This window comes from Lactuca virosa, chromosome 3 (assembly GCF_052849685.1).
Source record: "Lactuca virosa cultivar CGN04683 chromosome 3, Lactuca_virosa_CGN04683_v6, whole genome shotgun sequence".
In the NCBI taxonomy this organism is placed as follows: domain Eukaryota; kingdom Viridiplantae; phylum Streptophyta; class Magnoliopsida; order Asterales; family Asteraceae; genus Lactuca; species Lactuca virosa.
Window position 1 is genome coordinate 249258160 of NC_136428.1, and position 16824 is coordinate 249274983.

At 36.7% G+C, this 16824-nt stretch overlaps 1 protein-coding gene across 1 annotated transcript; it reads right to left on the bottom strand.

Annotated features, from left to right (window-relative positions):
- Window positions 1–1800: 1800 nt before the first annotated feature.
- Window positions 1801–5223, bottom strand: LOC145167108 (uncharacterized). The gene is made up of 7 exons (XM_079086201.1): window positions 5076–5223; window positions 4943–4981; window positions 4316–4434; window positions 3944–4216; window positions 2538–3145; window positions 2235–2359; window positions 1801–2146 (listed from the first exon to the last, which is right to left on the bottom strand). The coding sequence occupies exons 3-7, from the start codon at window positions 4388–4390 to the stop codon at window positions 2115–2117; spliced, it is 1113 nt and encodes a 370-aa protein (XP_078942327.1). The 5' UTR covers window positions 4391–4434; window positions 4943–4981; window positions 5076–5223; the 3' UTR covers window positions 1801–2114.
- Window positions 5224–16824: the final 11601 nt, after the last annotated feature.

The window sequence follows — 16824 nt, forward strand, 5'->3', positions numbered from 1 at the left end:
TCAATGAAAGTATGTTGCTATTTCTTGCATTATAATAGTTCCATTATTTCATAAAAAAAATATCAGGTGTATTTTGGATGAACTTTTTGAAGATGATGTGAGTCGGAGCTCGCTTCCTTTTATCCCGTCCAACTTGGACGTCGGAACGGTTCTTCAAAAGTCATCTCGTTGATATCGGCAAGGGTGATCGGGTTTCGGGCGTCTGAAGTTGTCGGGTTACACGATTCAATCGTTTTTTATCGTTTTTGATTTGTCCATTTGCGAAATAGACTCCGAAAAAAGTACCTATTTTGGTGCATCCTTAAACACTACTCATGCTTTGTAGGGGCTGAAAGATTTCCCTTTTCATTCGTGTTGATATTGTTTCATCGTCGTATTATAAATATTGAAATCATTTCTACCACTAATATATTGTGCCAAAAGATTGTTGTAGATGTCATTGGATTTTGTAACATTTGCTTTCAAGGTACGCCATTTTCCAGTAAGGTCATCATTATTCCGATAGGTGCCCGAACCCATAGCCACATGGAAATGATCCAAAACCCGTTCCCAAAAACTTGTCACTTTGGTGGTTCCCTTTAATGTTTTATGTCGAGGTGGCTATCCAAGCACGGGCTAACACAACTACTTTGTCTTGGGTCCAATTTTAGGACATTTTTGCGTTGTGGCTTTTTTTTTTTGCCTTTCTATCTGCAATTTTGTTTTTCGGTTTGTAAGGTTGCCTGTATGGTATCTTCTTGGGATGATTGAACAGGTGGTTGTTGGGATGGATTTTGTTGGAATGGGTTTTGTCAAAACGAAGGTTGCGGAGAACTTTGCAGTAAGCTTGTGAAGGTACGGTTTGGGGAATTCAAAAAATGTTAGACCATATTCATGAACCCCAAAGTGTTGTGCTTAGACGCAAAAGGTTTTCACGTATAGGTGTATTTGCATTCTGGTTGGTGGTCGTGTGTTTAGGTTTTGTTCCATTTTTCCGAGAAAGAGAGCTGGAATATGAGAAATAAAAGAGTGTTTTGGTTATATATAAATTGTGAAATTAGGTTGGTATTTATAGATATATTAATTAGTAAAAAAATAATATGTAATATATTTTCAAACAGTTGAAACTTTAAACCATTTCTCACATTATAGCCCGTGGTAATGTCCACGACGCACCACGCCACGTAAGATGGGGTGGTGTTTGCGCATTATAACGCCTGCCATACAAGCACCACACCTTGCATTAGATGCAATACCCCAAAGCCTAATGGTAAAATAAAAAAATAAAAAATAAATAAAAAAATAAAAAAAGATATAACGCTTCAACAACAAAACCCAAGTCGCATAAAGATAAAGAGGTAAGAGGTGAGGTAAAATGGTAGGCAGGCGTAGATGTTTCCAAATAAGGCCTATGGCTAAGAAAAGAAAAAAGTGAATAGTTAAAGGAAAGCAAAAAAAAAAAAAACGTCAGTCCATCAACTAATACAAAAAAATGAATAGCTAAATAATTAAAATAGTTCATGATATATAGTTAAAAACTACTTGTGTAAAGAGGGACTAAACAATAAAAACTCGGAATAAGTTGGACTACAAGTAACATATACACAACAATGAAAACAAATAGTAACGAAGAGACATGAAGCACACAATGAGAAATAGCATATGGACAAAAAACTATCAAATATAATATGTAAACAAAAGATAGACTCATAATACTACAAGCACAAAAGGACTACTTATAGTAACGAGAAGAAGACATGAAGCACACATGGACAAAAAAAATACAACGCTTAAACAAAAAAATATGAAAGTATAATGATGTAATGAAAGAAATGAAAATAAAATGTTTAAGAAACATTGCATCCAAGCATAATCACAATATCCCACACATCCAAGGACCAAGATGCTAAAACCAAACAAACCAAATGATCTTTAAATTTCTCCCAAAAAAAAAACACAAACTTAGGGCCCATCACTATACACTTGGACACATTCACTAATACACCCAAAAGGAACAAATAAAATTAGATAAAAAATAAAATAAAATAAACCAGCTAAAAGTTATTTTAACGTCTAATAATGTACCACAAGTCAACAACAACACACCCATTCAATGGATTTACCAAATTCTGCACTCACCTCTTCCACCCTGTCTGCATCATCTTATCTGAAATCACAAGTATTTTGTAATGTAATCTGACTCTAATTTGTGGGAAAACAAAGCAGAGACTCTTAAGGAATGTAAATTTACTTACCATCTTTTGCACATATTTGTGCTTTGTTACTTTTAATCCATCCTTTGCCATTGGCTTGTAAAGGCTTCTGAACTCTAGGTGACTGCAAGCTCAGTTTTCCAGTCGAAGATGGCAGTGAATGCCGCCTGATATTACCGATATATTTATAGTTAGTGCACAGTGGACAGTGGTAGTTAAACTTGTTTCTTAGTTACCTAATATATATATATATATATATATATATATATATATATATATATATATATATGATCATGAATACAAGGACAAAATTTTCACCATTAACTATAGATATAACGGTAATACCTGATGAAACCATTTTCACTGCCATCTTCTGCTACCGCCTGTGCTCTAAGCTTTGCCTTAGCGGATTCAGTCGCCGCCATATAACTCGGTAAGACAGGTGTGTTCTGCAACACACATTCAACATGCTCTTGTTTCGCCGGAAGAGATTTCCTCCTTTTTGTTTTTAAATGTTCTTTCCCATTTGACTCCAAATTCACAGGCAGTTCAGGTTCAGGTTCAGGTTCAGGCTCAGGTTTAGGTTTAGGTTGTTCGGTTTCAGGCTCAGGCTCAGGCTCAGCTGGGCCCTGTTCAGGCTCAGGCTCAGGCTTAGGCTCGGACTCAGGCTCGGGTGGAGGTGGAGAAGCTGCAGCCATTGATATGGAAATTTTGCGTAGACTTTGTTTGACCTTCTCGAGTTCACTATGAGATTGTTCAGGGAGTGATTCAGGTTGTTGGGCTGATACTTTTCTTAAAGTAGGTTTGGGTTTTTCAATTTCGGTGGAAATGACCAGATTGCCCTTGAGATTTGGTTTGCGGACTTTGAGTTGAAATTGTTTTCTCGCCAAATGACCGCGAATGCGGGCTTGAAGAAGTATGATGCCTTTGAGGGACAAAAATGTCCTACGAGCCTTCACATAATTTATTCACATTAGTATAAGTATAATGGTCTGTTTGGTATGATGGAATGGAATCAGAAAGGAATGGAATGAGCAAAGTAATGGAATGGATCATTGCATTCAAACATGTTCTTTGTTATGTACTATTAGAAAAATAAATGAGATTTGATTGATAAAAAAAAAATGTCATTTTCTTGAAAAATAAAGTTTAATTATATAAAGATATGTACCTAAAAACATTGCATTATAAACATATTTTATGTCGTTTGAAATATGTACTATATATTTCAGATAGTCAAAAAAGGTCTATTTATCGCTTTAAAGAAATTGACTAAAAAAATACATAAAATTACATGACATGAAATCTTATAATAGACTCATAATCGAAAAACATAGTTTTTGTCATTTTTTGGAAGATAACTAAAAATAAATTAATTTAAGTTTTGAAAAGAAATTTGTAAGATTATAGTTATTGAAGATTATTTGAAAAAGTAATTTATAATTGTAATCAATCATTCCATTCCCTCAAGGAATGAAGAAAAAACAAAAAATAAAAATAAACACTAATCCCCCATGGAATGAAAATCAGCCCAGGAGTAGGAATGCTCTATTCCATTCCTACATGGCAAAACAAAATGCTCCATTCCATTCCCTAGTTAATTACTCCATACCAAACACTACCTAAAGATGAATTGTAAAATGCCAAAATAGTTTTAAAGACATGAGAAGAAATCACATAACTAGGAAACAATTTGAAATTATTATAAAATAAAGAAGCATTTTCCTTCAACAAAATCCAAAGAATATTACCAAATAGCCCCTGAAAGCTGCCTGTGCTTTGATAGCAGCTTGCTCTAGTCTGATTGACTCATCTTCATTTTCAGTATTCAGCACAGTGGTACTTCTTGCAACTTCACTTGTACTATTCGTTAGGTTCACACTTGAAGTCTTCTCTAACTCTGTATGTTCTTCATTAACATGAATAACAAGAGGAACTGGGCTTGAAATCACCATGGAATCATCATCCAAATCCTTTGAGGTTGCCTTAGAAGTGATGGAGGTCTTCTTTTCTAATGTAGCATCCTTCAAGAAATAACAAGGCATTAAGATGAAGGTGTATAATGTATTGATGAAATACATATAACTATATAAGTGATGTGACTAAATTGTCCTTTTTCTTACTTTAGAGAGATTAGATTTCGATGATTTTTTTCCAAAAAGTTTAGTCTTGATCCACTTTCCTGGAGATTTTCCCATTGTTTTGACAGATGGTGATTGGAACTGGTGTATCCTTCAACTTTCTGCATAATTTAGGAAGAAATATCAAATATGGAATTAACAAGTATGGAATAACAGTGATATTAATATATTATATTACATATGCTTACTGAAAGATGAAGTTATTAGATCTTTAAAGAACTACTTTTTCATTTATTTTAATTTTTCCTCATTAATCATTGTAAGGAAAAGTTCGAAGTACGGTTTGTCCTATTAAATCTAGGTAAAGTTTCTTACAACGTACAAATTCAACTATCCTTTTCGTAAATTGGAAATTGGAGAATTTATACGCACACATCCATGGCGATTAAGAAAAATTACGAACTGAAGCATTACAGTAGATCTAGGGAGCACAGAAGGTCGATCAGTGAAACCAAAATACACTCAGGAAAATCGTTGAAGATTTAGATAACAAGTTACTGATTCAACTAAGAAATCCTACAACAAAATGGAGCAATGCATCGAAAACGTTCTTATCAAAAACAAAAATTACTTTTTTGAACGAAATGTACTTCAGATCTGCGAATGTACCTGAAATCAGATAGCGCTCAGAACCCTAACTTGCTAATCCTGAAAAAGAAACACGAGAGAAAAACAAACGAACAGATATAAAAGTTGTTAGAATGTTCAAATCGAAGGTGATGAACATTGATTAAGACGTTACCTTGAATTGGATGTCATGCGCTTAAGAACATTGAACACTTTCTTCGGCTATTTCTCTCTCTACTTTTTGTTGGGTATATTATATGAGTGTTGTATTGGTGGTTTCGCTAGCAGTCGGCTTTAGTAAAGGTATTCAGCGGAGCAGTTAATTGAATGCACTAGAAAACAAAGGAAAGATTATTAGAAAACAAGAAGGGCACGGATATCCCAGCTGAAGCTACGGCTATTCAATATTTTGTGGAAAAAAAACAAAAACAAATGTATTGAAATATTTATAGTTTTTTTTATAAGGGAGTTTTGGAATTGTGGTAATATATTTAAATGTTTATAGTTTTTTTATTGGGAAACAAGTTCTTAAAGTTTTGAATCAGTTTATGATGTAGTCCTAAATAAAACTTTATTAACAAAATGGCGAGGTGTGATGCCTAATGGATTAATGTGACATGTTTTTTCTTCACATTTTAAAAAATCGGATTTTTAGAGAAAAGACGGGGGAGGGGAACTCAAACACTTGACCTCTCACTCCCAAACCATATACTTTACCATGTGAACTAGACACAATTATTGTTATAATTTCTTCAAATTTGTTTATAAAGTCTAGTAAGCCTCGTCCTCCTCCATATATATGAACCTGCATTATTAGACGAACGTGCACGTACTGTCACATTCCCAATGTGAAATGGGGGATTCAACATTGAACTCTGAATTCTCATCTCTCTTATCTCGAGTCAATGCAATGAATAATAACAATCAAACACTCTAAGATACCATTTCAAAATTTGAATCCTCCCACCCTCTAGAAACTCTTTGTTATCTCTTAAAACTTAGACGTCATAACCATATTCACCGTTGTCACCTTCATTTTCAGTTTTCGGTCCGTCACAACCACCAACACAACTCACCATTTATCTCTTTCTTTCTACGTATATACCACCAAACCACCATCGTTGGAATCACCATCGCACCACTAACGCATAACTGATGGGTTTGAGCCATAAGAACTTTCCTATGTGCACATACAAACCCTAATGCTTGGATCTAGGTTTCTTTAATTGAACATGCATTGTATCCAAGACTTACAATACTAGATCTAATGTAAACAATTGAATCTAATCATATGAAATCAGATCTAAAAGAATACCTTGAATTACTTGCTTGATACTTCTTCTTCTTGGAGCTTAGAGTCACAATTGTCACTCCTCTAATGACTTACAAACACCAAATAGCAAGAAGATGATCTTGAGAGAGATAGGAGGGAGAGAAATCGGCCCTAGGGTTTCTTGCCTTGCATGAGTGCCGATTTCCCCACCCCAAGGGATCTATTTTATACTATGAACTACTAGGGTTTCACCTTTAACCCTAATTGAATGACTTAGGCCCTAAGCAATCCAAGATCCTTCTAGATAATAGGCTTGGACGATTTTATGGTATCCAAACCCTAAAATTCGTCCACCCTCATATCCATAAGGATACATAGCCCAAAATACAACTATCACACATTTGACAGTTTATGCCCCTTTATTCAATTAACCTCTTTAAGTCACCAAATTAATTCTCAATTAATATATGACTTATATTAATTAAATAACATTATTATTTCTTTAATATATTATTCTCATAATATATTAACAATAATATCTCTTCTCTCTTAACAAATCATCCTGTCAAGTTGCTATGGTGAAGGCAACCCAAAAGGACCATGCACAGCCGGGTCAAGTACTTACCAAATATAGTTACAGCCTTAGACACTAATCCAACAGTCTCCCACTTGGATAAGTCTAGTAACTATATATGCAAATATAATCCGATTAGCAATCGTAGCTCTCAAAGACGCTGTCAAACTCTGATCTTATCAGTATCCTGTCCTTCAGATAAGGGATCGTATAATCCTCTGTTCTAGATACCGTGCGGACAATTACATGGAACATGGTCAGACTTATTGTCCTGCAATTTGTTTCTCGATCTCAGATTTACTTGACTTAGAACTTAATTGAACACATCAATTCAGTCCTGACCGGGCCCGGCACATAATTCAAATCAAATCATCGAGGGGCCCTGATATCGCTTTTACCCTCTTAGGATAAAAGGAACAGATAAACTTCGACTTATATGCATTTACTATCCACTAATCAAATTACACACAACAATACGTTTTATAACATCAAGTTACTGATGCGTTTGCGCATTATCAATGCATAACCAATTAACAAACAATAAACCATATATTTCTAGGTTTTAAGACCATATGATATTACCATCTTGTGATCACTCGTGATAAATTCCATGAAGTGATTCCAACAAGTGTGGGTTTATTCCAATGCTCAAATCAAGTTCATAAGCACTCATGAACGTTGTAGCAAACCTTTGCTATGTCTAATACACTTTAGACAATCTACACACCAATTCATGACAGTCTTCATTCATATCTACTTCCAACATATGAACGACTGTGGACTATTCGAATAATTCGATTATTATCAAATAACTTAATTATTCAGGAAGTCAAAACATGCAAAATGAAACAATAGTTAAACAATTAACATAAGATAGTAGCTTTACTTATAAATAATACTCATTTATTTAATCATCAAATGTCAATTACATTTATCTATTACATGTTTCCAAACTATCTAATCTAAACTAATATCGTCCTTCAGCCCAATGCTCCTAGCGTGCTGCAAATGCTTAACCCTGCTCAGTCCCTTCGTAAGCGATCCTGCTGGGTTATCCTCTGACGATACCCTCTTCACCACGAGGTGTCCTTCTTCTACTCGATGTCTAATAAAGTGATATTTTCTGTCGATATGCCGAGATCTACCATGATCCCTTGGTTCCTTGGTCAAGGCAACCGCTCCTTCATTATCACAGAAGATTTCCATAGGCTCCTTTATGGCAGGCACAACTCCAAGATCACCAATGAAGTTCTTCAGCCACATTGCCTCTTTTGACGCTTCGCTTGCTGCAATGTACTCTGATTCGCACGTTGAATCAGCTACAGTTTCTTGCTTGGAACTTTTCCAAGTCACTGCTCCTCCATTGAGGGTAAAGACCCAGCCCGACTGCGAACGGTAGTTGTCCCTGTCGGTCTGAAAACTGGCATCACTATACCCTCGCACCTTTAAGTCATCACTCCCTCCGAGGACTAAAAACCATTCCTTGGTCCTCCGAAGGTACTTAAGTATATTCTTGACCGCAATCCAATGAGCTCTGCCCGGGTTCCCTTGATATCTACTGACCATGCTCAAAGCAAAGGCCACATCAGGGCGAGTACAAGTCATAGCGTACATGATAGAGCCAACTGCGGAAGCATAGGGTATTCGGCTCATCTCAGCTATCTCGGCTTTTGTACTCGGGCTTTGAGTCTTACTCAATTTGGCATTACTCTGTTTACTCTGTATCGGTAGTTCTCCCTTTTTCGAGTTTTCCATACTAAAACGTTTTAGTACCTTATCCAAGTAAGTATTCTGACTAAGTCCTATTAGTCTCTTACTTCGTTCTCTCACTATCCTTATTCCTAAAATATAGGAAGCCTCTCCGAGGTCCTTCATAGCGAAACACTTCCCGAGCCAGGACTTAACCTCCTGCAGAGTCGGGACGTTGTTTCCTATGAGCAGTATGTCATCGACATACAAAACGAGAAAGCTAACTATACTCCCACTGGCCTTGACATATACACATGATTCATCTTCACTTCGTACAAATCCAAACTCTTTGACTTTCTCATCGAAGCAAAGATTCCATCTGCGAGACGCTTGCTTAAGCCCATAAATGGACTTCTCAAGCTTACACACTCTATTGGGATGCTTTGGATCGACAAAACCCTCTGGCTGAGCCATGTAAACATCCTCAGCCAACTTCCCATTAAGGAAAGCGGTTTTTACATCCATTTGCCATATTTCATAGTCATGAAATGCAGCAATGGCTAGCATCACCCTAATAGACTTTATCTTCGCAACTGGTGAGAAGGTTTCGTCGTAGTCAACTCCAGGAGTCTGAGTGAAACCCTTCGCAACCAATCGCGCCTTATAAGTGTGCACGTTCCCATCCATGTCGGTCTTCTTCTTGAAGATCCACTTGCACCCGACCGTCTTACGACCTGGTACATTGTCAACCAAATTCCAAACTTGGTTGTCATACATGGACTGAATCTCGCTGTCCATCGCCTCTTTCCATTTTACAGACTCTGGGCCTGCCATGGCTTCCTTATAGCTATTAGGTTCATCTAGATTTATTAGTGTACCATCACTAATATACGTGTCCCCTTCGGTAGTAATATGAAAACCATAAAACTGGGGATGAACTCTAACTCTTTCGGAACGTCTAAGAGGTAAGGACTCGTCAATTGGTTCAACCGGAGTTTCCTCCTCGGGTTGAGCGCCAGCGTTAGAGGTTCCTTCATCGCTCGACTCTTGAATCTCTTCAAGATCGACTTGCCTCCCACTGTCTCCTTGGCTTATGAGTTCCCGCTCTCGGAAAACCCCTCTCCTCGCAACGAAGACAACATTGTCACTCGGTCTATAGAAGAGATATCCAAAGGATTTCTGTGGGTAGCCGATGAATATACATCGCTCACTACGAGGTTCGAGCTTGTCGTGAGTTTCTCGTCTTACGAAAACTTCACAGCCCCAAACCTTGATATGTGCCAACGAGGGAGCTTTTCCTGTCCACATCTCGTGAGGTGTTTTGGCAACCTTCTTTGTAGGTACTAAATTGAGGATATGGGCGGCAGTCTCTAAGGCATACCCCCAGAATGAGATAGGTAGTGAAGCACGACTCATCATGGAACGAACCATGTCTAGCAAGGTTCGATTACGCCTCTCAGCTACACCATTCAATTGTGGTGTCCTAGGTGGCGTCAATTGTGAAACTATTCCACATTCCTTGAGGTAGTCGTGGAATTCAAGACTTAGGTACTCTCCACCTCGATCAGATCGAAGCATCTTGATTTTCCTGCCCAATTGATTCTCCACTTCTTGTTTAAACTCTTTGAATTTTTCAAAGGTTTCTGACTTGTGCTTGATCAAGTAGATATACCCATATCTGCTATAATCATCTGTGAAAGTCACATAGAAGCGATTTGCATCCCTTGTGGTGGATCTAAAGGGTCCACATACATCTGTATGTATGAGATCTAATAAACCCTCACCCCTCGCACAAGTGCCAGTGAAGGGTGACTTGGTCATCTTTCCAAGTAAACAAGATTCGTACGTGTCATCTTCCCTAAGGTCGAACGACTCCAACACTCCATCCTTTTGGAGTTGGGCTATGTGCTTCTTGTTGACATGTCCAAGACGACAATGCCACAAGGATGCTTTATCCATACTATTGGAAGAATCCATACACAACACATCATTTCCTAGGTTATCTACAACCATAACAGTTTCATAAATTCCATTACAAGGCATTGCTTCAAAATATAAAACACCATTTAGATAAGCATAAATCGAACCATTCTCATTATTAAACGAATATCTAAATCCTTGTCTAAATAAACCATGAAAAGAAATGATGTTTCTTGCCATATCTGGCGAGTAGCAACAATTATTTAAATCTAAATTTAATCCATTTCTAAGCACTAAAGAATACACTCCAATCTTGGTGACAGGCGACGTTCTTCTGTTTCCCATGATTTGATTTATTCTTCCAAGCTCCACATCCCTATTTCTTCCTAGTCCCTGCAAATCAGAACAAATGTGGTAACCACACCCTGTATCAAGAACCCAAGAAATAGCATGAGATGAATCATTAGATTTAATTGTGTAAATACCTGCGAAAGATGGCTTGATCTTCCCATCCTTGATGGCTTGCAGATATTCCGGGCAGCTTCTCTTCCAATGTCCTATTTTGTGGCAATGGTGGCACTCTGCCTCCTTTGGGTTTGGGTTGGGCTTAGCAGGATCAACCTTGGTCCCACTGGAAGAGGAACCATCTTGGGACTTTCCTTTGCGGTGGTTCTTTGAAAAAGCCTTCCTTTTCTTGCCCCTTCCCTGTCCAATAGCCAAAACAGGAGCAACGGGTGGATTGGGAGTTGGTGCAACAGACTTGTCCTTAGGGTTGCTCTCAGCAATCCTCAGGAGCCCTTGGAGTTTGCTTAGGGTGACCTCTTCCTTGTTCATGTGGTAGGTCATCCTAAATTGGTTGTAGCATGAGGGCAAGGAGTGAAGAACAATGTCGATAGCCAAATCTTCCCCAAAGTTGACATTCAACTTGCGAAGACGATCAACATACCTTTGCATCTTTTGCAAGTGCACAGTTAGAGACTCTCCACTTCCCATTTTAGCAGTGATCATATTCGTTATGATCTCATAGCGTTCTTGCCTCGCGCTTTGGTGATATCTCTCCATCAAGTCTAGATGCATCTCATAAGGATACATGTCCTCATAGGATTTTTGGAATTCTGAGTTCATTGTGGCTATCATGATGCAATGGACCTTCGTTGCATCACGCTCATGGTTCTCAAAGACAGCCATTTCTTCAGGAGTAGCAGTTTCTGGATTGACCTTCTCGAGCTTCTCATCGAGAACATACTCTTTGTCCTCGTAACGCGCGATCGTGCGAATGTATCTTATCCATTCGCTAAAGTTCGTTCCACCGAAAGTCACTTTTTGACAAAGGCTCATTAGCGGGAATGAGCTAGCAGTAGCGTTGTTTGCGTTAGACATCTACAAATAGAAAGGAACAAAGTTTGATTAGAATTAAGCCCCTAATTAACACCCAAAAAGAAAATTAGGGCTAGGACCCAACAACATTATTTACACATTAGAAAAGGGATGCCATAATCCAACATGCAAATAATTTGGAGGTAAGTGAATGACGATTCACTAATTCTTCACCATGAAAAACATAAGCTTTAAGTTTTAAATGTATTGAGAATTCCTAGATTTCATTGAGATTCATTGAACCTTTCAATGGCATGTTTAAATCTCGATATGCCCCTCTCGTTTGTGACTGGGATGCCGAGGATCACAAAGTGGGTGTGAATAACCATGCAAATGTACAAGGTGCCCCCACTGTTACAGTTACCTATTCAATGTGCTGGTTAACCACACACGCTCCATTGAACTATAACAAACAATGAGTCACCCTTTGCCACCTTTGCTTAGAACCCAATTAATGTGTCGGTTAACCACACGCGCTCCATTAATGTCTTAGCAAGGGTACAAAGTGTAATTTCATGGGATTGCATCAATTCACTTTTCCTAAAGTAACTAAGATTGGGAATTTTATAAAACATGTTTAGTTACTTTATATAGATTCATTATACTTATTAATGAGAGGAGGTTTGCCCTATCCTACCCGTTCGGCTAACGACCCTCCACCAGTCAAGCAAGCGGTGGGTGTGAATGTACACCCATTAAGCGCCATTTTATAGGCAGGAACCTTATACCCACCTTATAGACCAGCTTTGTGAATGAGGCCTACTAACGGTAAGACTAGCATTTTAAATTATACATATATATATTAAGCTTGTAATAATATAATAGTATAGAGTTGAATTTTAAACTTGTAAAATTCTAGGGATTGAAATTTAAATTATCCAAATTAAACATTTAATCATAAAATATAAAATTTCAAAGCTTGAGGACAAGTTTAGAACTTTTCAAAACATAAGGATCAAATAGCAAATAATATAAATCAACTAATTAGATTATCTCAATTTGATCTTATTTAGAATTACTTGCAAGACAATTTACCAATTCAATTCAAATAATCAATTATAATCATATAAGGAAATTATTATTCAACTAATTGACAATTATCTTTTATTTCCAAGAATATACTCATATATATGATTAAAATCGGATTTTAATGACCCAAAACAGTTAAGGCAAGTATCCTCAAGTAAAACAGCAAGAAATCCCGAAACTTCCTCCTTCTGACGCTCGAACTCGCCGAGTACCTCTATGGACTCGCCGAGTTGGAGCTACTCGCCGAGTCCACAGTGGAACTCACCGAGTTCATCAGGCAGTCTCACAAAAATTGAATTTTTCAAGCAACAAGCAATCAACCAATGCATCAATTCAATAGAAATCAATCAAAGCTCTGATACCACTAATGGGTTTGAGCCATAAGAACTTTCCTATGTGCACATACAAACCCTAATGCTTGGATCTAGGTTTCTCTAATTGAACATGCATTGTATCCAAGACTTACAATACTAGATCTAATGTAAACAATTGAATCTAATCATATGAAATCAGATCTAAAAGAATACCTTGAATTACTTGCTTGATACTTCTTCTTCTTGGAGCTTAGAGTCACAATTGCAACTCCTCTAATGGCTTACAAACACCAAATAGCAAGAAGATGATCTTGAGAGAGATAGGAGGGAGAGAAATCGGCCCTAGGGTTTCTTGCCTTGCATGAGTGCCGATTTCCCCACCCCAAGGGATCTATTTTATACTATGAACTACTAGGGTTTCACCTTTAACCCTAATTGAATGACTTAGGCCCTAAGCAATCCAAGATCCTTCTAGATAATAGGCTTGGACGATTTCATGGTATCCAAACCCTAAAATTCGTCCACCCTCATATCCATAAGGATACATAGCCCAAAATACAACTATCACACATTTGACAGTTTATGCCCCTTTATTCAATTAACCTCTTTAAGTCACCAAATTAATTCTCAATTAATATATGACTTATATTAATTAAATAACATTATTATTTCTTTAATATATTATTCTCATAATATATTAACAATAATATCTCTTCTCTCTTAACAAATTATCCTGTCAAGTTGCTATGGTGAAGGCAACCCAAAAGGACCATGCACAACCGGGTCAAGTACTTACCAAATATAATTACAGCCTTAAACACTAATCCAACAATAACTACACCACCACACACCTGTCGACGCCTCCAAAAATTGTATACTCACTATCGCACTACCATTACAGTCACATTTATGCCTCTGTCCTTGAAATACTCATTTTCATAAAGTTATAATCAAGATAAATCATTTGTTCATAAATCATAATCCCAAAAGTAATAAAGAAAACGTAATGGACTCTCAAATCATAAAACTACTGATGTGTGTAATGATATCACCATATTTGGTTATATATTTTATGGGATATTTCAATGTTTTTAACTACATTTAGTGTTAAATTAGAGATAAAAGGTGCTTATAATGTTAAAACTCTATTTTGTAGCAGAGAAGACATGCTCGGATAAAAGAAGCGAAAATGTGGAACTGGAAGCAGGATTGCTAGCTTGAGTCAACAAAAGTCAACATCTTGAAGTTCTTGAAGTTCCACGTCGTGGAAGTTTATTCTCCACATCGTGGCGGAGGGTTTTACCCTGATAAATCCTTTAGAGGAATATGTGTTGGAAATCGTGGAAGGCACGCTATGGAAGCTGATGCCACAGCGTGGAGGCTATTTTATGAAAAATATAAATTTTGACCTTTCTGCAAAACCTAATGGATGCAACAAGTTTTTTCCGACTTTGGGCAACCAGAGACACCTCTTGGGGACTGTGGAGATCAGAATTCGATTAGAGAGCTTGATTTTGAAGAGATCAAAAGCAGAATCACGTTTAATAACTCAGTTTTCTTTGTTCTAATCATGTGGTTCAAAGTTTGCTTAATTTTATATTGTTTTCTGCTGTAGTCATGGGCTAAAAACCCTAACTTTCATTTAGAGTAAATGATCTTTGATACTATGTGTTGATTTATTGATTTTGGATTCAATTTAGTGGTTTATTTATTATGTTAAGCTTGATAAAGATCCTTATATGTTAAAGTCTCTAACTTTTTTGTTTATTGCTGAATATTGTTAGGATGAGATGATCTATCTATCTTAATGTGCTTAAATCTTATGATTTTATGAAGTATAAAATTGTAGGACTAGAGTTTTGAACAAAAACCTATTATTAAATAGAAAAGTCTGTAACTTTAATGTGTAAGTCAATTATATGATGATAATTCATATATAGCACTTGGTGTGTACTAACATTAATATCAATTTACACTTCAAGTCTTGCATAATTCAAACTAAACAATGGTTTATTTGATTATTTGTCCACTTGATCACTGAATATAAAGTCTCGTTAAATCAAAAGATTAGTACTTTGAACATTATACTAGCCATTATAGGAATCAGTAAATAACGAAAATTAAATCCATTGAACTGTCCATAAATCATACATAGGGAATAAGTGAATCGAGTCTAAACAAAAGTATTTTTTAAATATAGTTTTCAAGATCGTTTCCTGCTTTGTCTTTAGTTTAAATAGTTGTTTGCTATTTTAGGAGTTGATTTTTATTAAGTTTTATGAACTTGAAAAATCAAAACAAAATTTTTATTAAGTTTTATGAACTGAAAAATCAGAACAAACCCTTAATTCTTTTTTATTTGCTTAAATTAGTTAACTTTTAGTAGATCTATTTAGTCTAAAATCATTCTCATTCCCTAAGTGTTCGACACCTTACTTACCTTACTATTCTATTACGTGACTAAGTACACTGCCTATTGCATTTTAGATGGTTAGATTAGATAGGATAAATAAATTAAAAACTAGCATATAAAATATGTATCAAGTTTGTGGCGCCATTGACGGGGAATGGTTTTATTTTAGTTAAATTTGCATACTATTTGTTATTCGATCCTTTTTGTGAGGTAAAATCCGCAGAAAGTTAAACTTTTGTTTCTGTCTTCCAGGTCCCACGACGTGGGACATACTCATCCACACTGTGGAAACTAGGTTGTCATTTACTTATTTTTATTTTGTTTTTTGTTCGTTTTTACACTTTGGTTTTCATTTATTTTAGTAGTACATGACGAGGGGATCTTCATCGAAGATTGTAATTGGTTTCGACGATCCAAAATCAGAGTTTAATAAGAGAAAGATGGGCAAGAAAAACGAGGGATACGAAACACACAAAATCGATCCAAAACCCGAATCCAAAACTGAGGAAGAAAGCGAACCAGAATATACTATGGCCGACATTGTAGAGATGACCATGGAGGAGTACAACTGAATATGTGTTTATCTTGGTGATAATCTTATCTCGTGATCTTCAAAACCTCAACACGCCGTCTCTCAGTCTAGTATCGAAGCTAAGTGTAGAAGGTAGCTAATGTTGTTTCCAAATCTGCTTGGCTCTGCATTCTTCTTCTTGAACTATTATGCCCTCTATCTCAGTCTGTCGTTGCGTTTTGTGACAATGTGAGTGTTATGTACTTAGCTTCTAACCCGGTTCAACACCAAAGAAGAAAAAATGTAGAAATAGATTTGTATTTTGTTAGGGAACACGTTGTCATTGGACAGGTCCGCGTTGAAACATCCCAAAAATCATGACCAAAAATTTCATTTTAAACCATTAAATAAACCATAGTTATTGAAATCATTCCATCAAAACATAAGTCATAGTATTCCAAACATCAAATCAGAGTATAAAAACATCAGAGTAAACATCCTAGGCTAACATCATGGTGTGTGTACAATGCAGTCATCCCGAGCTCTTCCCCTTGCTACCGGAAGTACCTGAAACCAAAATTGAAAACTGTAAGCACGAAGCTTAGTGAGTCTCCCCAAACTGCCATATACCATACACATAATCACATAATAACATATCATGGGCCCCGCCCAGCATCGGACAAAGTCCGACATCGGGCCCCGCCCGGCATCGGACAGAGTCCAGCATCGGGCCCCGCCCGGCATCGAGCAAAGCTCGGTATACATATAAACGTATCAACAAATACACATAAGTAATCACATAACATAAACATATAAACATTCAT

Coding starts and splice junctions, on each gene's coding strand:
- LOC145167108 (XM_079086201.1), bottom strand. CDS start 4,390: ATGGGAAAATCTCCAGGAAAGTGGATCAAGACTAAACTTTTTGGAAAA. Junction 3,146..3,943: donor CAGCTTTCAGGGGCTATTTG/GTAATATTCTTT, acceptor AATTATGTGAAG/GCTCGTAGGACATTTTTGTC. Junction 2,147..2,234: donor ACAAATATGTGCAAAAGATG/GTAAGTAAATTT, acceptor TTGTGATTTCAG/ATAAGATGATGCAGACAGGG.